Genomic DNA, 23,824 nt, shown 5'->3' with positions numbered 1-23,824 from the left:
GTACTAGGTACTAGGGATATAAAACTAAATGTAATAACTTTTCTGCCCTCAAAGGTTTATAATCTTATGGATTATTAAAATGATGGGATAATATTTACAGGATATTATGTAGTCATTTATATCTGCTTTATTATTAAAAAACATGGGGTCAGAGAGGTTTAGCTGACCAATAATGAGCTTTGCCACTCAATCTTGAGGCTACAGTCGACCCACTACAAAGATCTGTGTAAATTACTATCTGTTTTTTTTTTTTATTTGAAAATAATCATAAGGATTTAACTGAAAAAAACAACAACACAAAACCAAAAACCAGAGGCTGTGCATTCTATCCTTTCTTAGGGACACTCTGTGCCAGAAGAGTGCTGGATGTTAGGGGCCAAGTAGCAGGCAGGTCCCTCATGTAGCTTAATTGTTGTCTACATACATTATCAAAAAGTTTGCTGCAAATAAATCCGTATAGCAAATGGCTACCTAAGACAAATTAATTGTGGGCTTATTTGAATTTTCGCAAAATAACATGTGTCTCAGCCCTTGAAGTATGATGATGATGAGTAAAATACCATACAAATATTACATATACAAAATATTATGAACTTGTATAAATTATATCTAATTTATTATTTCCTAGATGTAGAACAGGTTGAAAACATAAATGGGATAAAGAATGCAGGAGCAGCTTTTCTGCTGAGAGTAAGGACAGAGACTTTGCAATTAATCTGTGGGACCAGGATGGCCTATCTCAGAGTCCAGAGGTACCTACCTGTCTCTGTAGGGCCCAGCTGACGCTCTGTCAGGTTAAAGGTCACCAAGAAGGATGATATTCGTGTGTTGAGAAGGAACCTGAGGTGGATAAGTTCAGGTTTAATTATGAGGTTCTATGATTAGATGTTCTTAGATTTTTAAGTGTTTGAATGATAGAAATACCATAGATTATCCTATATAATAAAGCGGTAATATGCTAATTGACCATCACTCCAACACACAAGATGGCCACACCCATGTGGTCAAAGAGACTCGCAGAGGAGAGCAGTTGTGGGTAACCAGGCCTGCAGGGGAGGGAAGTTGTGGGGAAGGCCAGGCCTGCAGGTGAGGGCAGTTAGGGGGACAAGACCTGCAGGGGAGGCACTTAGGGGCAATCGGGCCAGCAGGAGAGCAGTTAGGCGTCAATCAGGCTGGCAGGGGAGTGGTTAGGGGGTGATCAGGCTGGCAGGTAGAAGGAGTTAGGGTCAATCAGGCAGGCAGGCAGGCAGGCGAGTGGTTGGGAGCCAGCAGTCCCGGATTGTGAGAAGGATCCTAGATTGGAGAGGGTGCAGGCTGGGCTGAGGGACACACACATGCCCACGCACCTGCATGAATTTTGTGCACTGGGCCTCTAGTATTTTATAAATTACTAGAGGCCCAATGCACGGAATTCATACAAGGGGTTTCGCCCGAAAGGTCGTCTGGAAGGTCATTCGGCTGTCTGGTCTAATTAGCATATTACCTTTTTATTATTATAGATAAGGCTGTAATTTATTGAGACATTAGGGTATTATGAAGCCAGTGGTGTGGAACAGGGGAACTGGTTGGATTCCGTTCTTCAAATATCTTGTGTTTGGTGTAACATGACGCCCTGATTTGAAACCTAAATTTCAGAACTCCCGAAACTCTGAAGGCTTGGCTGTAGAAACCTCGCAACTAAACGACTTTTGTTCTGTTGGGGCAGGATCAGTAGGACGCTCCGGTGCCAGCTGGGGGGGCAGGGCCTCGGGGAACCGGGAGGCGGTGTACAGTGTGCAGTGATTCCGGGAGGAGATCACTGAATCCTCCATGAATACCTCAAAACAACATTTCTCACGACAATAGTGTGAGTGCGGTGAGCTGGTTTGAAAGCACTGGAAAAACTGGTCGGCACTCACGAAGGTGGTGCAAATTCTTGACTTTAGAAAACTCACTGGTGAGAAGTCACCTCCATGTAACGTCTCGCTCTGCCAAGGAGCAGCCAGCCTGCCTTCGCCCGGCGCAGTGACTCCGGCTGTCTCAGCGGACGCGACCTGCCGAGGGCGGCCGGTGTTCTGCATTTCCTCCACGGCTGTGCGGTCTGGAGCCTGCAGCTGGGTGTGTGGATGGCGGACGATGCCCGCAACCCCGAAGCCTTCGGAACAGCCCGCCAGGGACGCAGGGGGAAGAAGTGCGTTAACTCCGGAAAAGCAGTGCACTCGGAAGGAAACGGCGAGAGGCTGCCGTGCAAGAAATGGGAATGTGTTCCTCACCGGAGCGTTTGCCGGAAAGGAAGACGCGGCAATGCTTTATCCAGTGTCCAGCTGCAGGAAACAGCCAGCAAGAGAAGTGCAAGTTCGGCGCGGACTGGGCTCCTGCAGAGGAGCCGCTCCGAGGCGTGCGTGGCAGGCGGGAGACCCGGACGCGACGCGCCCGGCACGAAGGACGGGCTGCCTCCCCTACTTCGGGCAGCGAGACCCAAACTGCCCAGACTGCGCCTGCCCTTCTAGGCTTTTCTGGGAACACTTCGCGTGCTTTGTTTCAGACGCCGACCCATCTTTCTTGGTTGGTCTGCAGCTCCACCAATCCCGCCCGCGACGAGGCGGAGCTTCACAGGGTCAAGGTGGACCCAGGCCCCAGCCTCGCCCCTCCACGCGCTTTCAGACCCCCGGGGTTGAGTGACAGCAGCCAAGACCAACCTGATTCTCCAGAGCGTGGTCTCCGCCAGGGGCGTTACGGGGACGAGGCGCCCGGACCAATCGCATTGGACTCCAGGGGGCGGGGCCTCTTGGACCGCTCCAGAACGGCGCGCTCTACACGCCTTTCGTCAAATGAGAGACGCGGAGGGGCGGTTCCTCAGCCGAGATTCATCCAATGGAGGAGGCGAGGTGGGCGGGGCCCGAGTGCCTGGCGGCGGGTCCTCAGCTCCCAGCCGAGGTGCGGCGAGCCGGTGGGGATACCGCGAGGCGAGCGCGGGATCCGGGGCGGCCAGCGGGGTGTGAGCTGTCCGAAAATGCACTCGGATGCTGCCGCTGTCAGTGAGTAACAGCGTGGGAGCGAGCGGGTCGGGGCCGGGGGGCTGCCCACACTCTCCACTCGGGTCTTGCAGTGCCTGCGCCTCCTGTCCTGAAGCGCGCGGGGAGCCCCTGCCCGAGAGCCACCCCTACCCCTCCCGGGGCCGGGCGGGCGGTGCCGCCTTGGGCAGCGCGGGGCGGGGGCGGGCGTGGGGGGGAAGGGGCCGGCCTGCTAGGGGAGGGCGGAGGTGAGGGGGGTGGGGACTGGCTCTATTTCAGTGTTGGGGGAAGGGGGGGCGGGACGTGAGATGAAGGGCCGGGACCCGAGTGTCTGGGGTGAATGGAGCTGGAAGCGGTGGCGGGCGCTAGCAGGCAGGCCTGGGGGTGGCACGGGAGGGGGAGTGAGGGAGCGAGCGAGCGGGGCGCCGGGGTGAGGGTTTCCTCGGGGCTGAGCCGAGCGGTGCGGGCGGTTCGGGGAGAAAGGCGGGTGAGTGCTCGGGGGAGCGCGGGGGCGGGGACAATGGGAAGAAGGGCTGCTTGGCGGGGGTGGGGGGGAACAATGGGGTGGGGGAATGGGGGCAGCGGCCCAGCGGGGCCGGAGGGCGGGCGCCGAGATGAGGGCTGATGTAACGGGAGAGCGAGATGGTGGGAGGGATTGGGGCGTGATGGGATAGTTGGGGAGTCCGGCGGGCGGAGGGGCATTGGAAGACTGGCGGGGTAACTGGGAGTGGCACCTGGGGGTAATAGGATGGAGCAGGTGCTGGGAAGGCAGAGGCATTGTGAGTAAGAGGAGAGGACAGAGCGGAGGGTTTGGGGTACAGGATGGGGGCCGGGGTAAAAGAGGTGCGGTGTGGGTGAAGAGCTAGTGGGGAGGCCATGGGGGTGGGGAGGGGCAGGAGGTGGGCTGTCATGTCTAGATTCCGTCGGTGCAGAGCTTGGGGGTGGGGGGGTGGGTCAGGTGAGTTTTGGGGAGATGTTTCCCCCTTCCCCCATCAAGGGTCTCTGGAGTGAGCTTCGGGGGGTGGAGAGCGAAGGGGGCGGGGTGAGGAGGAGGGGGCGGGGGAAGTGCCCCGAGGTTGGCGCTGGCCGCGATTCCTCCGGAGCGGCGGGTAGCGAGGTCAGCGCTGGCGCGGGCTCCGGCTGTCGGACTGGGAGGTGGGGTAGGGGCGCGGGGGGGAGCCGGCGAGGTCGGGCCCTGGAGGCCCGGTGGAGGGTGGTCTGCGCAGGGGAGGTGTCGAGGTCCCCGGCAGTCCCTGGATTTGGCAGGCTGTGACGCAGTTTTCTAATATTTGGTCGCCAGGTGCCTCGGGACCCGCGTCCTGCAAGGGAGCTCAGAGTCTGAGACCCCGCGTAGCGCCTGGAGGCCGGACCTTCCCCTGTGCGTTAGGGGTTTCCTTTAGGGTCTGGCTCCGGTTGCCGGGTGTGAAGGGGAAAGGCGGTCCTATGGAATTCTGGGACTTGTAGTCCTAGTCGCGGTTGGATTGGGTGCACGTGGGTAACTGTGGAAACGAGTCCCAGAATGCAGCGCGCCCCTCGGAGCCTCCCTTCTCTGCTAACTCGTGCTTGATTCCCCGCGGACCCCAGGGTGCTCTGCGGAGGCTCTTCTGTCCCCCGGGATTAGACAAGGTTCACTAGACCGTCTCCCTTTGTCAGTGGGAGGGGTAGACCCAAGCAAGTGAAGTGCTTTCACACTTGGGTTCTTGATCCCGGACACTTGGTTATTTTCCCCCTGCATGTGGTGGCCTTATTTGTAGAGTAAATGCTTAGTCTTGAACCATCCCACATAGGTTGTGGGAAAAACATTCCAGAAACACCGAAATATAAAGCAGCATTTAGGATGGTTTTGTGTAAACACTAGGTTAAAAGGTATAAAAGGTATGCCTTCTATAAATGTGGGGATGCAGTGGAGACAAGTGTGACCCTTGTGATGGTTATATATATTATGTGTTTGTGTTTCTTGGGTTGTTTTGATTGTCCACGGATGAAGAGGCTTTTTGAAAAAAGATGAACTTGAATTGAGTGATGGAGGTGGCTTAATGGAATTGAGTGGTCCCATTCATAAAGCCAACATGAAAATATGAAGATAAATAAAGGCAATATGTCTTCACTTTTCAAAGAAGCTGAAGCAAATAGACTAGTAGAGGAAGGTAAACTCAGTGGAGGACCTTTAGAGGTTTTCATGGTGTTTGATTTTTGTTGTTTTTTTGCTGTGGCCTGTAATTTCTTTTACCTGCCTTTATAATATGAGACCATATTAGTCTGTAGATGCCCCAGACATTACATCCTTTGCAGGTTCCATTTACCATTTATATGCAATGACTTAAAAAATCTGTAATATAGAGGCCCATCAGATTAGCTCAGAGATGATAGATCATTTTTATGTGATGTATCTTTTTGGTTAATCCTCACCCGAGGATATTTTTTCCATTGATTTCTTTTTAGAGATTGTGGGAGGGAGGGAGGGGGAGAGAGAGAGAAACGCGTGAGAAGGACACATTGATTGGTAGCCTCCCCGACACATCTGGACCTGAACCCAGTATGTGTCCTTGACCAGGAATCCATCCCATGAGCCTAAAAAACGGTCCATGGGGCTAAACTCTAACCATTGAGCCACACTGACTAGGGCTTATGTGATATTTTTGAAACTATTGGTAACATAGTCACTAGAAGAATATTATAATGACCCTAATGATAAAAATTTTACCAAAAAGTCCCAAGATTTGGAAACCTTTTAGCATGGTTACAAATACACGGGACTTGAGTACTTGATTTAATGATGGATCTTTTCATAATGGCTGAAAAATTGGTCAATGTGTGTTTTTTTGGGAGAAATGATTTGTGTCTTTGTGGTAAAATATCCAGGAAATCCTTTGTGATATGTAAATATGTAATATGGATATGTTTTTTAAAATGTACATTTAATCCTGGAAATAGCTCTCATAAAGGGTAAAGTATAAGAGGTTGAAAATAATAGTTGTAATTGTCTTCAAGATGATGTTTTTTAAAGAAAATATTAGGTTAGTCATTTCCTTCCTCTTTTCTTTTTCTATTACATTCCAAAGGGCACAGGTATCCTTTACACACATACAACCCACCCCCTACCCTAGCCCTCCAAACTCTAGGTTTCTGTACATTAGCAGTTTACACTTTCTGCTCTGGTTTTTAGGTTCCTTGATTTTTGGCCATTTGAGAGGTCCTTTATTTTCTTGTGAACTTAGCTATGCATTTAAACAGATGTTTCTTACACTTTACCCAGACTTTTTGGACTCTCATATTGGGAAGGATTTTTGGGTTACCTTGTCTATAACATTGCCAAAAAGGAAGTCTCCCTAATTTTCTCCACCTTAGAGTACTTCTGTACAGTTATGCTTTTCTTCCTCTGTTCCTGCCTCTAAGAAGTGCCCTTACTAACATGTGATGACATTTTTAAAGTGTTATTAATAATTTTCTGTTTTTATCTTTAACTGCTCCCAGAAGCTTTTATTAGCTTATTGCTTTCTTCTTGACCATACTAGTAGTATGTTTGGGTTATTCTCATCTCAATAATAATAATATTGTTAACTCAGCAGTTAAAAATCAACCTGTCAGAAATTGTCCTTGTGATAACCTCTTTTTCAATTAGGATGCCTTTGGCAAGTAACACAACTCAATTTAAAATGGCTTAAATAATAGAGCTTATTTTCCAGTAGCAAGAAGTCTAGCAATAGACTTCTTGTCTAGATTCTAAGGCTGGTGCAGCATCTTAATGATAACTTAAGAATCTATACTCTTTGCATCCTTTTCTTCTTCTATATTTAGTATTTTGGCTTATCAAAAGTCCCAGGCTCATTGCCTCATGTTTGCAAAGTGGTTGCTGCAGCACCAGACAGCATGCCTATATAAGATAGGTAGGGAAGGAGTTTATTTACTTACAACTTCATCTAAACAGAGAGGAGTCCTCTCCAGAAGGTCACCTTGGAGACTTCTTCAGTTTCATTAATTAGAACGGATTTCATGCCACTGCTACTTGTGAGGGAGGTTGAGAAAGTGAAATCTGGCATTTTCAGCTTCTGTCATGGGATATGGCCTTTGGTAGGGTGGAAAAGAAGGGTGAGGAGAATGCCCTGGGTTGGCAGCCTGAAGGTTATATCCCTGAACCAGCTACTTTGTCTAACTGTCCGTGGCTTGGTCTCAGTCTTTTTATCTGTTAATTTATTTTCTGCCTCATTCTAAAATAATTAGACGTGACCTATGAAATACAGATTAAAATCCTGTTAAAAGAAAATAAACTGTAGATTTACAGGCTGCACATGAATGCTTGCCATATATTAGAAATAGGCCATGTATTTGGCTTTGAGCTTCTTAGTAGGCAAAACAGAGGAAAACAAAGCCAATTAATTTTATTCATTTGGGTAATGTAACCACAATTCATTTAATAACAAAGCTAGAAGCTTAGACATTTCTCATTCTCTTTCCCTGGTCAGTATTGGAAAGGAGGTTGCATATCTTCCCATGCCTGTTCCCTCTGGTATCTATCTTGTCATCACCTTAGATCTGATCCATCTTTTCTTATATTATAACTAGAGGCCTGGTGCATGAAATTCATGCATGTGGGTTGGGGGGAGTCCCTCAGCCCGGCCTGTGCCCTCTCAGTCTGGGAGCCCTTGAGGGATGTCTGCTTGACAGCTTAGGCCCGGTCAATTGGACATCCTTAGTGCTGCGGAGGCGGGAGAGGCTCCCACCACTGCCACTGCACTTGCCAGCTGTGAGCCTAGCTTCTGGCTGAGTGGCGCTTCCCCTGTGGGAGCATACTGACCATCAGGGGGCAGCTCCTGCATTGAGCGTCTGCCCCTTGGTGGTTAGTGTGCTTCATATTGACTGGTCAGTCAATTTGCATATTAGCCCTTTATTATATAGGATATAGGATAACCAGTAATCCTTTTCCCTTGCTCAGCTCCTGTAAATTTATCTTTTCTATCAGCAGTTGAATCATTGTCCTTTCCATTCCCCTACCTAGAAAACTTGAGGGCTTCCAGTTGCTTACTGAAATACATACTCATCAGAACCTGGGTTTGAACCAGTTTCTGTAGTTTAAGCTATTTCTTCCCCCTGGATTTCTGCTGCCTACTGTCCTCAGTGCTACTTTTTATGGAACTTTTCTTTATTGTATTTCTTGTTCCCTTATCTAGTAAGACTCTCTCCCTCCACTGAATCTCCAGAGTACTGTTTACTTCTCTTCTCCACTTTATCTTACATAACAATAGCTGCTTGTTTACTTTTTGTTCCCCTCCCCAATTAGATTATTACCCCCTTGAAATCTGGGACTATGTCTTACTTAGTAACCACTTTATTGTCCAGCGTGATGTCTTCCTTGGGTCATTATATATATATGTATATATGTATTGAATGAATTTAGCTGGTTAACTCTTGAATAGTTTGTGAATTATCTGGAAAATTGTAATTCTTCCTTCTGTTATCCAGTCTGCTTCTAGTTGTCTTTCATTATCTTCAGATTTTTTTCTTCAGGGAATGCTAACTTTCATTTATCTGTGCCTTTTTTGACAAAGTCAGCCATATGCAAACCGGTTTAAATGATACTTCTTTTAAAATGCATGCATATATCAGTTTTGAGGAATGTCAATGGCATGGAGAAATTCTTAAAGAGAGAATAAAATGCTAATGTACTGAGGAACTAGGAGTCTGCATGGGGAAAGTACATGTGTGCATTTCAGATCTGGCATCGAACGGTCCTGTGTGGAGGAGGCTCAGGCAGGCTTAACAGGGCTGATATTAGGGGCCTAGAGTGTTTCTGAATTTTCCCTCTTTTTGTTTTAAGGTTTTATTTCTGGTCTTAAGGTTTTATTTCTGAATATTAACAATACATTCAGTCAGTGAAAGGCTTTCTTCATTTAGAAAGTAAACTTTCTTAGTTGGAAGTGAATTTTCTGAGAATCTGACATTAATGCTGATGTCTTTTTATAGTTGATCAGCTTGAATTAGTGTTAATAGCTTTTCATAGCTTGTTCTTTTTTCTTATTCTGAGATTCAGGTTAGAAGTACCTCTTGAGAATTAGTCTTTTAAGCAAAACATTTAAAAATATTTGTGGCTATAAAAGAGGTTATAATTTGTGGCTTATGTTTTAAGTAGAAGGTATCAAAACACTACATTTTGTTTACTTATTTTTACTTTATTTTTAATCCTCACCTGAGGATATTTTGTTTTTTAGAGAGAGTGGACGGGAAGGAGGCGGAGGAAGAGAGAGAGAGAGAGAAAGAAAATCAATGTAAAAGAGACACATCGATGGGTTGCCTCCCAGCAAGTACCCCAACTGGGGCCAGGAACAAGCCTGCAACCCAGGTACATGCCCTTGACTGGAATTGAACCATTGACCCTTCGGTCTGAGGCCCAGTGCTCTAACCACTGAGCACCGGCCAGGGCTTATTGTTGAGACTATTACAGATGTCCCCATTCTTCCCCTCCCCCCACCTCTATCCAGTCCCACCCCCCTTCCCTCTCTAGTAGAAGGTGTTGAAATACTACATTTTAAATAGGATCATGTATTTTAGCAATTATTGCATGACTATTTCAGCTCTAAGGATATTTTTCATATCATTTCAGTATTTAAACAAACTATCTGCTACTTCAGGTTTGAATTTTTTCTTTTAATTAGAAAACGTTAATGAGTTATATTCAAACTAGAAGGTAAGCTTGTAGTTTTTGAGACTAATTACTATACTGAGTAAAACACTAAATAGTATGAAAAAGACCCCACCCTTCCCAAATAGCATTACCTCTGGGTATGATTCTTATTAGTTCTGTCTTTGAGTATTTTTTTTCTTGTGAATATTTTTTTTTTTGGAGAACCGTTCATTACTGATCTATATCAGCAGTTTTCAGAGAGATGGTGTGTCATCCATTTGTGTCTGTGGTGGGCCCTGGACCTGGCTCTTCCTCTGATTGGGGAATTTTTACCTTTTCCAGCAGAGCTGTACAGACACACCCACCCCAGAGTGTGACTCTGAAGCTGGAGGCTCGTGATAGGAAGAAGCAGGGAGTACCTACAGGCCATTTGGAGAGGATGATGGACAGTGGTGGCAGCTGTGCTACTGCTATTTCTATTTCTAGAGTCTTTGGAGACTGTGGTCCCAGGGGCCAGGCTGGCCCTGGCTGGGTAGATGGTGCACTCTGCTGTGTGCCCTTAGGCATTGTTTTGGTTGTGTAGCTGATGCAGTTGGTTGTCTGGATTTCCTCAGAAATTCTGTGAACTGTCCAATAACCTTTGAAAAACAAATCACTTTTCAGTTTAAATTAGCTAATTGATTTCTTTTTTTTTTTTATTGCTTAAAGCATTACAAAGGGTATTACATATGTGTCCTTTTTTTTTTTTTTCCCCCCCGCCCTTGACAATACCCAGGCTTCCCCTACCCCCCAGTGTCTTATGTCCATTGGTTATGCTCATATGCATGCATACAAAGCCTTCAGTTGATCTCTTAACCCACTCCCTCCTGCCCCCCAACCCTCCCCGGCCTTCCCGCTGCAGTTTGACAATCTGTGTGAGGCAAAAATTAGCTAATTGATTTCTGATGCTCACAACTGAGACTTCTGACAAATTCAACATCCAGACCTGTCATGGGTCAATTCTGGGTAGAGGCCCTTGTGGAGAGCAGTGATCTGCCTGGTTGGTTCACTGTAAGCGTCCTGGCCCCAGGTGACTTAGGACTGAAGGAGCACAAAGCGATGTCACTTGTGGGGCTGCCTTTGCTGGTGGTGATCAGGCAGGACTCAGAGACACACATCAGTGTCCCCACTGGATGTCATCATATGGAACTCTTTATTGCTGTCTTTCCCTAATCACCTCTTTGTCTGATCCTCCTCCCTCCCCTGTCCCCCCCCCCCCCCCCCCCCCCCGGCAAAAAAAAAGAGATGTTGTGTTGCATTACTTCTTGTGCATCTTTTCGGATCTGACTTGAGAATATTAGCTGTGGGAATAACATTTGTGGCTATTTTTGGAGAAATATTTGTTTAGCCAAAATTCCTATCTGATAGTTCTAGTAGCTTTTTAATCAACTTTATCGAGCATAGTTTACATGTTATAAAATTGGATGTATATTAAATATACAGTTTGATAAATTTTGAAAATCTGTACTGGTGTTGTCGTTTTAATAGCATGGTCAGGGAAGGCCTGACTGAAGGTTTTAAGATAAGACCTGAATTATTGCATGACTATTTCAGCTCATTTTAGTATTTAAACAAACTATCTGCTACTTCAGGTTTGAATTTTTTCTTTTAATTAGAAAACGTGGCTTATGTTTTGACCTCTCTCCTAAACGTGCCCCTCAGGTGAGGGGCATTCCAGGCAGAGGGAACACACATGCTGAGGCTCTAAGAGGGGAGCAGGCCTGTACGGAGGAACAGCAAAGCAGCTGGTGTGCTGAGAGTGGAGTTGGGGTTGGACTGAGGAGAAAGGAGGAGGAGGAAAGATCAAAAGTGATCTGAAGGCTTAAAGGAGGTAAAACTCAAAAGTGTTTAGAGAAGTGCTTGGCACTTTTCTGTTTTTGTTGCTAATGATCCCTGGGTAATGACAGTCTCCTTTTAGGCTTTAAAAGGAGAGCCTGGAGAGGAAAAGAGATGTTAGAACCACCAAGTGAGTGAGGCATTTCCTCACTCAGCTATTCACCAAACATTGAGGTTTTTCTTGTTGCCAGGCACTGCTGTAACAAACATGACTGAGTTGGGTGGTCCCTGTGTTTAAGGAGCTTCCTTCTAGGAGGTTAAGTGGTAGAGGCAGAGAAGTAATGGACCGTGGAAGTATGGGGCGATGGCTGCTGGGTTAGATGAGTGCCAGGGTGCACTGGGAATAAATATGGCGTCATTAAAATCAGACTTCAGAGAAGGGTTAGCAGCTGTCATGTGGGTATAGTTTTTGAAGTTTTATTATATGAAGAAAAGGATCTGTGTGCAGCTGGGGGGTGAGGTGGGAGGGTTGCTCTCCAAGTAGAGGGAGCAACATGGGTGAGAGTACCTAGGATTGTGGCTGCGGGATGGGAGTTTGGGAGGCTGAGTGAAGGGGAGAGGAGATGGAAGGGTGGGCTGGAGCTAAATGGGAGAGGGTTGAAAAGGCACCAGGAAGTGAGAGAAGGGAAGAGAGAGGTCAGAAGGTGGGTGTAGGGAGAGAGGAGGAACAAAGGGGAATGGGCACTGGTGATTATTCTTGGGCTGGCTCAACTGCTTTGCAGCAACCCTCTGAAGTCAGTTGTGTACCATTATTATCCCCATTTTACAGATGAGGAAGCTGAGGTGCAGAAAGGTTAATTAACCTTCTCAGGTTAACTCTTTACAGTTTGTAAATGGTGGGTTGAGATTCTTACTCAGGCATTCCGACTCCAGGGTCTAGATGTCCCACCACTTCCAGTGAAGTAATACTCAGCATTTTATTTGTGCTTTTGGTGTAATCCTTGTGGTAAACCTGCAGGTATATTGGAATTCCATATTTTCTCACTGGCCTGTGAATGATGACAGCAAAGCCAGTTGATATGATTATCTACATTTGGCTTTTGGATCTGTTCTTCTTGGAATGGGTCCCAACAGGATCAGGGTCTAGGATGAATTCCTTCTTCCCCCCCCTCTTCATTTTCTCATTCCAGGCATCTTACTTGCCATGACAATAGGCATTTAAAAGTGGATTCTAATTGTGGAAAAAATATTTCCATACTTTTTCTTTTTTTAAAAAAAATACAGTTTTTTATTGATTTCAGAGAAGAAGGGAGAGGGAGATTGAAACATTAATGATGAGAGAGAATCATTGATTGGCTGCCTCCTGTATGCCCCAAACTGGGGATCGAGCCACAACCTGGGCATGTGTCCTTGACTGGAATCGAACCCAGGACCCTTCAGTCCGTAGGCCGACACTTTATCCACTGAGCCAAACTCTATCCACTGAGCCAGGCTAGGGCTTCATACTTTTTCTTAACTCACTTGTAGCCTTAGATTTATTTTAGAGATATTGAACAATATTTCAGAGAAACCAGAAAATGTAAAACTTACCTTTTAGTAGAGCTACTAATGTAGTTTTTGTGTAACATTTTTGACATTTTTTTCTTTTTCTGTTGAGGGTGAATTTAAATCTTTTTTCCCTTTAAGATTTTCTACAGCCCTGACTGGTTTGGCTCAGTAGATAGAGCGTCGGCTTGCGGACTGAGGGGTCTCAGGTTCGATTCCAGTCAAGGGCATGTACCTTGGTTGCGGGCACATCCCCAGTGGGAGGTGTGCAGGAGGCAGCTGATCGATATTTCTCTTTCATCGATGTTTCTAGCTCTCTATCCCTCTCTCTTCCTCTCAGTAAAAAATCAATAAAATATTTAAAAAAAAAAGATTTTCTACAAATGCCATTCCCAAAATTAGATTATTTGTTCTTCATTAAACAGAAAGCTGAGGATAGTTGTATATTCAAGTCCCGGCTATTGAAGTCAGTGGTTTTAAGACCAGTGTTTTTAAGGCCTTATTACCTTATCTCTTCTGCCCTGTCTTTACTTCCTTTCTTTTTTTTTTTTAAATAGATTTCAGAGAGGAAGGGAGAGGGAGAGAGATAGAAACATCAATGATGAGAGAGAATCATCAATTGGCTGCCTCCTGCCTGCCCCCTACTGGGGATTAAGCCTGCAACCTGGGCATGTGCCCTTGACTGGAATCGAACCCGGGACCCTTCAGTCTGCAGGCTAACACTCTATCCACTGAGCCAAACCAGCTAGGGCACTTTTTTTTTTTTTTAAGAGAGAGAGTGGGAGGGAGGGAGGGAAGAGAGAAAACATCAATGTGAGAGAGACATTGATTGTTTGCCTTCTGCATGTGCACCGACCAAGATTGAACATATAATCCAGGCAGGTGTCCTTGACCAGGAATTGAACCTGAGACTCTTTGGTGTGTGGAGGAACGCTCTAACCACTGCGCACACCAGCCACTGTCTTTACTTTTTGATCTTCTAGATTCAGTCTGTTTTAGGCTCTTTCACGTTCCAATAATAATAGGGATTAAAATAATGAACCTTTATATTTGCCTAGGAATGGACCAGTACTGTGCTAAATGCTTGGCATGCATGGTCTAATTTAATCCTCACAATAGCCTTGTGAAGAGGGTCCTGTTATTTCAGCTGAACAGATGAGCACACTGAGACACAGTGAGGTTGGGTAGGAGAAGGGTCACTCAACTGGGATGCCCCAGAACTGGGACTCTAACCCAGGGCTTTCTGATGCCAAAGCTGCACTCTTTAACCTAAATCTGGGCTCTTGTAACATTAGTGAGGTTAAAGGATGATTTTTTTACTCTGAACTATGGAGTGGATCTGTGTTCTTCAGTGGGAGAGTGGGGCGAAGGGAATGAATCTAGGGCCTTTTGTGCCTTGTCACATTTGGAGTGCAGCCAGACTGGGTGTCCTGAAGTGGCCGACTCCTTGGAGATGGCGGCTGCAGGCACAGGCTGTGAGGTGGGAGATAGGGTGCGATGGTTTCTCCTCCCAGCGTGTTTTATGGGTCCTGTGAGAGAGTTAGGAAAAAGCCAGCAGTGGTGTGCTTGGATGGCTTTAACTTTGGATCTTGTGTTCAGGGAAAATGCTGAGTCACCTAAGATGACCTGCTTCCCACTCTAGTGATTTTCCCCTTTCCAGTACCTTTTTGGCTTTGTGCCTTGTAAATAGCAAATATTTATTGATGACAATGAGGTGATGTTAACACCTTCATCACTGCTACTTTGTTACTTTTCATTTTTGCCTGGCTTTTCAGCTTTGTAATCTTTCCCTAAGTCTTGATCTCTCACCCTCCCCCCCCCCCCCAACACACACACACACACACACACACATACTCGTGAATGAGTTGGATTCCTGTCTGCTTTGTGCTGAGGTTGTTCCAGGAATAGATTGGCTGCCAGCAGTTTGTGGATTGAGTCAAGGGTGGGAACAGAACTCAACTCTCTGGTTGCACATTAGAATTACTTGGGCTGCTTGAGAAAAGATCAGTGTGTGTGTCCCTCCTCCCCCTCCCCACCCCATTTTTATTTTATTGATCTGGATTAGGGCCCTGGCACTGGCATTTTTTTCTAGCTCCCAGGGTGATTCTGATGTGCAGTCACTGGATTGGTCTTAAGTAGCTTAATTAGTAAGTTGGGTTTGGTTTAAACTGGGGAGAGGGCTCAAAGCTTCAGCAGCTCTTCCTGGGCCCTGCACTGGGCGGGGAGTGCAGACCATTCCTGTTCACCATGTGACATCATAGCCAGCACACAGGTAGCTCTCACCTGGTGCCAGGCACTGTTCTAAGCACATTGCAGCACATTTAACCCTTATGAGGATGGCAATATTATCATCCATTTTATAAAGAGACTAGAGGCCTGGTGCACGAAATTTGTGCACTGGGGGGTGGCTGTCCCTCAGCCCAGCCTGCAACCTCTCCAATCTGGGACCCTTTGGGGGATGTCTGACTGCCCATTTAGGCCCGACAATCCAGGACTGCTGGCTCCCAACCACTCGCCTGCCTTCCTGCCTGATTGCCCCAAACTGCTTCTGCAGTTTGATCACTAATTGCCAGCTTGATCACCCCCTAACCACTCCCCTGCCAGCCTGATCAACGCCTAACTGCTCCCCTGCCAGTCCGATTGCCCCCAACTGCCCTCTGCTGCAGGCCTGGTCGCCCCCAACTGCCCTCTGCTGCAGGCCTGGTCGCCCCCAACTGCCCTCCCCTGCAGGCGTGGTCGCCCCCAACTGCCCTGCCCTGCTGGCCTGATCACCCACAACTGCCCTCCCCTGCCGGCCATCTTGTGACCACATGGGGGCAGCCATCTTGTGTGAGGGTGTGGTGGTCAATTTGCATATCACCACTTTATTATATAGGATTCCCACATTCAAGGGTTGAGTGAAGCTGACCCACAAACTTAGCTTTTGGGTTTTCCTATTTTTGCAATATGGAAAACATTTCACAGCTTTGTAATTTAATAATTTGTTCTCAAATAGGAATACATTTGTTTCTACAAATGAGATGTATACCTGTTCCATCTTATATAGCTAAATGACTATCAATCAGTATGCAAAGATGTAAATTGGTATTGTGGATCATTTAAAACACTACTTTTTATAGTGTCAAAAAATAAAACACTAGGCTTCACTTTATGGTAGATTTTATATTCCAAGTCATTTTGAGGTAGAACTCAATTTTAATGATCTTTATTACTTGAAATTGTATTTTGTGCTTTTCTTTTAAAATCACACGTTTGAGCTCATATGCAGATCTGGACTGACTTGTGATCTGATCTGCTTTTTACACTCTGGCTTCCAGGATACTGAGCAACTTCCAGAAGGTTGCAAATCTAATACCAGCATTTTAAACATGTTCTAGTCTCTACGTCATAAAACCCAAATCTGCACTCTCTCCCATGTGCATTTCTAGTTTTCCTTTCACAGTAACACTTCTGGAATAGGATTTTTATGTTTCACGTATTCTCCCCCCCCCCCCCCCCCCCCCACTAAATCCTCAGCCCACTTCATTCTGGCCTCAGTTCTGGTTTCAAAATCTTCACCAAGATTACAGAGTAACTTCCACTTGCTAAGTCCAGTGACTGAATACTTTTAAAGCATTCATCCCCCTGCTTATTGGTACCTGTCATGTGCTAGGCTTTTGCTGTTCTATGTATTGGGATACAGTAGAGAACAAAGCAAAAGAAAGCCCCTGTCCTCATGGAGCTTGAGCTCTAGGGAGAATGACAAAGCTTAAATATATAAATACTAGAGGCCTGGTGCACGAAATTTGTGCACGGGGTGGGGGTTGTCCTTCAGCCCGGCCTGCACCCTCTCCAATCCAGGAACCCTCGGACATCCCTCTCGCAATTCAGGACCACTGGCTCCTAATCACTCACCTGTCTGCCTACCTAATGCCCCCAACTGCCCTCCCCTGCAGGCCTGTTCTCCCCCCAACCGCCCTCCCCTGCTGGCCTGGTCACCCCCAACTTCCCTCCCCTGCTGGCCTCATCACCCCTAACTCCCTGCCAGCCTGATCTCGCCCCTAACTGCCTCTGCCTCAGCCCCCACCTCCATGGCTTTGGAAGGAAGTCAGACATCTGGAAGATGGCTGGTCTAATTAGCATATTACCTTTTTATTAGTATAGATACATAAAACAATAATGTCAAGGTCACAGAAGACCTCAAACTGTATGATTCCATTGATATAGAATGTCCAGAATAGGCAGATCTATAGAGACAGAAAGTGGATTCATGGTGGCCTAGGGCTCAAGGAGTGGAGAGGAGAAATAGGGAGTGGCTACTAATGGGGTGATAAAAATGTTTTAAAATTAGATTGTGGTGACGGTTGCACAACTCTGAATACACTGAAAACTTGACTTAAGTACTTTAAAAAAAGAGTGAGTTGTGTGGTTTGTGAACTATCTATAATAATAAAAGTGTAATGTGTTAATTAGACTTTAGGTCCTTCCGGATGTCCTTCCAGATGAAGCCCGGGCTGCGAGGGAAGTCTGGGTCCCAGGTGCCATAGGGAAGCTGGTGTGGGCAGCCGGGGGAAGGAAGGCCTACTCTTGAACAAAGTTTGTACATCAGGCCTCTAGTATCTCAATAAAACTGTTAAAAAGCATCAGAAAGTGGTGAGTGCTATGTAATAATCTAAATCTGGTGGAGGGTGGAGGTGCTGGTTTGGATAGGGAGGTCAGAGGAGACCTCTCTGACCAGGTGATATTTGAGTAGATATTTCAACCAAGTAACCTGTCAGGTCTGGTGAGCATCAGAGGTTTTGGAGAGAGAAGGCACTTTAAATGCAAAGGCCCTGAGGTAGGAATTCACTTGAGTATTCAAGGAGGAGTGTGGCTGGAATGGAGTGAGAGTGGAGTGAGATGACTTAGGTCAGATAATGTAGGTTATGTGGGGCTTTGTAAGGGCTTGCTGAAGACTTGGGTTCTTTTTCTTTTATTATGCAGCAACAAATCCAAAATCTCTGACTGAAATCAAAGGTCCTTTGCATGTGGGCGGGGTTCTCCACTTGACATCACTGACATTCTCATCCTCTGTTTATCTGAAGCCCATAGGAAAGAAGGCTACTGTTCTCTGGAAGGAAGGAGATAGAGCAAACCTAAACAGTGGCTCTCAACTGCACTACACCCTTGGCTTTAACAACAAAATTATTTTCCTTTTTTGTATCGCTGAGTAAAATTGCATTTCAGGAGGATGGGCCATGTCACCCAGGGCTTAGAGAATCCCTAAGCATTCCATATTAAATCCCATCCAGTAAGAGAGCCCTACTACACTAGATCATGTCTTGTTCTGTTTCAAAAACATTTAGAATTGGGTACTGATTTTGATCATCTTTAATTTTGTCCAGTTCTATTTCACTTTTTTGGCAATAATGTGGTCATTATTCTGTCATTATCTCAGTGTCCAGGGGCTTCCTCACCCCAAGCCTTTACTGATTTGATCATTTTTATTGTCATCAAAAAGCAGTTATTAAGTACATATCTGTGCATATTGCTTCATTAAAAACTTTTATACCTGAGAGCATTGCTTACTGATTGGTCAACTGGAGTTTAGCTAATAATAAAATACTTTCATCAATCTTTAGAGACCAGAAGAAAGAAGTGCACTTTGAATAGAAATAACATTGGTGTTACTGATGATATCTCTTTTTTTTTAAAAAAAAAAAGATGGTAGGTTGTTTTTAGATTTTGCCTGTTGTAACTTAAAAAAATATATTACCCTAAGTTTGTGTGCTTGTTTATTAACATCTTTGGGTGGGAAATGCTGTTGCTTTTTTTCCTTTATGGAGCATGAAAACAGATCAATGTTTGCTCTGATTAGAAATAAGCTAGCGTGGAGGAGTGGACTTTGGATTGGCAATTAGAAGATGTGACTTACTCCCAGCTTGGCCATACCTAGCTGTTTGACCTACTTGAGCTAATAAAATGAGAAGTGGACAAAAGGATATGCAACACAGCTCCTCTCTCTCATCTCCTGAATGCAGTCTTAGTGGTTCCCTTACAGTGCAATCACATTTTGCATTCAAGTTAGTTGTAAAGCCTGTATGTCAGGTGAAAATCACCCGTATTAGAAATATCCCTGGAAATACTTTCAGAAGGAGCCCCGTTGGAGGTTGTCTCGGATAAACCCAGCAGTCAGTTCTTTCCTCCAGCATTGGAATAGATTGCTGGCTCTTCAGTGGAGCACCAGTTGAAGCAGCTGGTTTGTGTTTAGGGACCACATTTTATGAAAAATACATCTTTAGGTACTAAACTCATATAATGTGAGATGCACAAAATGTGATTGGCACATGGAAACCCAGCAGCTATGGGATTCATGTTGTCTGTCTCTCTCCCTCCTTTTTGTTGCCAAGTGAACAAAGTTGAATTTGTATGAGTTAAATGTAGATATTCTGTAGTTTCACTGTACTTAGGATTTCTCCTCTCCACTTTTACTGCCACTGTCTAACTTAAGGCCCTAATTATTTCCCACCTCAATCACTTCCAGTAGTATTCATGAAAGGTCATTCTAAATCCAGGCCAACTATCATTTATGCCACACATTTGTCATAAAATGATCTTCCTAAAATGCTCTTGATTTAAACAATATGCAAGGCACTCAGACCTAGAGCAGTGCTTCTCAAACTTCTTCACCAGCCTTCTGCTATGGCAGAGGTTCTGTGGATTAAGTACCCTCAGGGTCCTGGGAGGCTAGCTCAATGTGGTGAAATTTCTTCAAAGTCTTGTGCCATAATTAATTCTGTTTTCGTATTTACGGAAAACTCTTGTAGATGAATTACCATTGAGTAGAATTGCTGCTTTTTGAATGTGACATGTTTATCTGTTACATTTGCATATCCTGTGGTGGTCTGTAGGAGATTAAATCTAATCTCTGAAGCAGGATTCAGTGTCTTTTTTTCCCCTTACCTTCGCCTTCCTTTTGAGTCTCTATCACCATGCTGCTTCTCACATTTGAAGTTCTAATGGTGTGGATGCACTGAAATGTTATAAACATACTGAATTTAGGTCTTGGTGTCTTTGTGTCTGCATTCAGTTATTCATTGAGTATTCCTTGAGCACCTAATATGTGCCAAGTATTGTTCTAGGTACTAGGGATACAGTAGTCCTTCATGAAGCTTGCATTCTATTGGTAGAGGAAGATGACAGATCTATGACATAATATATGAGTTGGTACTAATGCCATAAAGAGAAGTAAAGCATGGTAAAGTGATAAAGAGTGAAGGAGGATTCCTGTTTGTTGGGTGTGACAATAATTTGTAAGAAGGTGCTATTTAAATGGCAGTCTGATGAAGTAGGAGAACAAGCCCTATTATTATTAGAGGGAACAGGGCTCAAGGCAAAGAGAACAGCATGTTCAAGCTCCTGAGGGAGGAGTATGCTTGGAGTGTTCACAGCAGCAGGAAGCTCACTGTGACTGAGAGGAGAGAGCCAGGGGAAAAGAGTAGGAGTTGAGATTGGATAGATGGGGTAGAGGCAGAGTGTGTAGAGCCCTGAGTCCATGATAAGGACTTTTCTTTTGCCTTGAATGCCTTCCCCTTCCATCAGTAACTTTTGGGTGAAATTGGAATTAACTTTAATTTGTTCACATGCTAGCTAGTTGCCCCTGTATTTACTGACTAATTATCTCTTCCCCATTGATTTCAAATGCAATTTTATCATATATTGATTGTGTGCTTCTACATACATACATACATGTTTACCAACACTCTTCCATTGGTTTATCTTCTTGCACACATACCATACATTTTAGTTACTATACAGCAGTGATGGCGAACCTTTTGAGCTCGGCGTGTCAGCATTTTGAAAAAACGCTAACTTAACACTTGGAGTGGGGGAAACGAGTTAAGTCGGCTCGCGTGAATTGCGCGTACTCCGCGGGAGCCGTCTTAACTCGGTTCATATAGATTTGCGGTGGAGTGCGGGAAACGTGTAAACTCGGGCCGATTGTAACTGCGTATTACCAAATATTTGTTTGTTTGCCGTTCACAAAGATACCTACCTGCGTATGCGAACCGTTTCATACCCATTGGGGTAATAGGTATCATAAAAATCCCTGATTTTGCGCGGGAAACCTAAATAATTGCCCGCGCCATCTTATATTTTGGCGGGAAATTCACCCCACACCGGAGTGTTAACTCTGGTGCCGTGTCACATATAGAAAATTTTTGACATTTGCAACCATAGTAAAACAAAGATTTATATTTTTGATATTTATTTTATGTATTTAAATGCCATTTAACAGAAAAATCAACCAAAAAAATGAGTTAGCGTGTCACTTCTGACACACGTGTCATAGGTTCGCCATCACTGCTACAGTATTCCCCTGTTATCCATGGGGGATAATTTCCAAGACCCTCAGTGGATGCCTGAAACTGCAGATAATACCGAACCCTATAAAGGCTATGTTTTATCTTAGGCATACATGCCCTTACAGCTCCTCTTTGGCATATCTGAATTTCTAGCATCACTGATCTTGAGCTTTGGGGCCATTATTAAGTAAAATAAGTATTACTTAAACACTAGTACTGTGATACAGGACAGTTGATCTGATAACCAAGATGGTGGCTATTACGTGACTAACGGGTCATGAGCTTATACAGTGTGAATACACACTAGACAAAGGAATGGTTCACATCCTAGGCAGCCATGAGATTTCATCACACTACTACTTGGAATGGCACACAACTTAAAACTTATAAGTTGTTTTATTTTTGGAGTTTTCCATTTAATATTTTTGGACTGTGGTTGACTGGTCAACTGAAACCACAGAAAGCAAAACCATGGTTAAGGGGGGACTACTGTGCCTTTATATCAGGCAGTGGCAAACTACAGCCCTTGGGCCAAATCTGGCTCACCACCTAGTTTTTTGATTTTTTAAAAATATATTTTATTGGTTTTTTTACAGAGAGGAAGGGAGAGGCATAGAGAGTTAGAAACATCGATGACAGAGAAACATCAATGAGCTGCCTCCTGCACACCCCCTATTGGGGATGTGCCTGCAACCAAGTTACATGCCCTTGACCGGAATTGAACTTGGGACCCTTCAGTCCGCAGGCTGACGCTCTATCCACTGAGCCAAACTGGTTAGGGCGTCCATCTAGTTTTTTTATAAAGTTTTATTGGAAAACAGCCATACTCATTTGTTTGTGTATTGTTTATGGTTGCTTTTGATCTACAATGGCAAAGTAGTTGCAACCGAGAGCATATAGCCCAGAAAGTCCAAAATATTAATGATCTGACCCTCTATAGAGGGTTTACCAACCTCTGCTTTACCCTATATATTGATATCTGATAGGGCAAGTTCTTCCTCATTCTTTTTCAACAATTTCTTGGCAAGTCTAGCATGATTGTTCTTTCAGATGAACTTTAGAACCAATCTGCCAAGCTTGTCTGACTCCCTCCCTTTTCCCACCTCTTTCTTGGGGTGAGGAACTGGGAGGCACAAAGCATAGGAATTTGATTGCATTTAATGTGTAGTTTAGTAAAGGGAGATATGTTTGATTTACAATACTGGGTCATTCCATTTCAAGAATATAATATCGCTACATTTATGTATTTTAGTAAACTTCCATTGTTTCTTCATTTGACTTTATATATTTAAGTTTATTCCTACGTGTATTATTGCTTTTTGTTGCTGTTATAATTGAGATCACCTCCCAGCTGTATCTTACAAGTGACTATGGTATAAAGGAAAGGTTTTGTTTTTTTTAAAATATGTTTTATTGATTTCCTACAGAGAGGAAGGGAGAGGGATAGAGAGCTAGAAACATCAATGAGAGAGAAACACTGATCAGCTGCCTCCTGCACACTCCCCACTGGGGATGTGCCCGCAGCCAAGGCACATGCCCTCGACCGGAATCGAACCTGGGACCCTTAAGTCCGCAGGCTGATGCTCTATCCATTGAGCCAAACTGGCCAGGGCTAACGGAAAGGTTTTGATTTTATATGCATTCAAATTGTTTCTGACCCTCTTATGGAAGTAAACTTCTATTAGGAGTGTTAATTTTTAAATTTGATGTTTTTTTGGTTGACAGTCATTGTCTGAACTTATCCATAATTGGTTCATTTTGAATATATCTCCGTCTATATTGTGGGTAGTGTGGGGGAATGGACTTTGACCTCTCAGTGGCATTCATTTTTTTCTTTTATATTATACTAGTGGCCCAGTGCACAAATTCGTGTACTTTGAAAGAAAAATAATTAGAAGAAATATTTTAATATTGCTGTTCACCCTTTCTCTATAATAGAAGTATCAACAAAATTCACTATTGACAATGACAGATGGAAACACATGTGTGCGATTGGTGCCAGCAAGAGCTTTATATGTATCGCACATGCGCGAGTCAACTTAGCCTTTTATAGATATAGAATAAACTTGCTTAATTAGATCTGCTTTCTGATTTAGCTAAATTTTTTTCCAGCCCAGTGAAGCACCCCAGCTTCTCGTACAGGTAATTGTCAGCAACACAGCAGTAAATATCAATATGAAGCAGTTTATTATTATAGATCATGCAGGGAGAATAAAGGATAAAATATTTAACTGCAGCAGTGTTTGACTATATTCTGTGCAGTGAGAAAAACCTGAAGTCATTTTCAAGGTCCACCATTTCTTCTTTTCAGTTGGGTCAATTTTCTAAGCTTTCTAAATCTCCATTTTCCAGCTAATAATAATAAAAAAAGGATTCCACTGAGTCTCCTATCTACCTACTCCAGGACTTCTGAGAGGATCAAATGAGATGAGGCACTGGAAAATGCTTCACAGACATTTGGTTAAAGTGTAATTGTTTCCACCTGGCTATAAAGCAAGCCGGGTTCCTGGGCTGAAGAAACTGCAAGG

General features: G+C 44.6%; 1 protein-coding gene across 5 annotated transcripts in view; it reads left to right on the top strand.

Moving 5' to 3' along the window:
* Positions 1 to 2,921: 2,921 nt before the first annotated feature.
* Positions 2,922 to 23,824, top strand: part of DCUN1D4 (defective in cullin neddylation 1 domain containing 4) — a 70,219-nt gene continuing 49,316 nt past the window's right edge. Inside the window, exon 1 of one of the 5 annotated variants that reach the window (XM_070396804.1) lies at positions 2,922 to 3,013. Coding sequence is in view for 1 of the 5 variants with exons in the window: in XM_070396786.1 (XP_070252887.1) it covers positions 2,993 to 3,017 (25 nt within the window). In the remaining 4 variants the exon portion in view is untranslated. Of the gene's footprint in view, positions 3,018 to 3,313; positions 3,366 to 3,456; positions 3,481 to 3,754; positions 3,773 to 23,824 lie in introns of those variants that run through there. The other 4 variants (XM_070396786.1, XM_070396811.1, XM_070396820.1 and 1 more) reach the window with 4 other exon arrangements.

This window comes from Myotis yumanensis, unplaced genomic scaffold (assembly GCF_028538775.1).
Source record: "Myotis yumanensis isolate MYYU_CA2020_CCGP unplaced genomic scaffold, mMyoYum1.0.hap1 SCAF_1, whole genome shotgun sequence".
In the NCBI taxonomy this organism is placed as follows: domain Eukaryota; kingdom Metazoa; phylum Chordata; class Mammalia; order Chiroptera; family Vespertilionidae; genus Myotis; species Myotis yumanensis.
The sequence above is the reverse complement of the archived record's forward strand: the minus strand, read 5'-3'. Positions and strand labels throughout refer to the sequence as shown.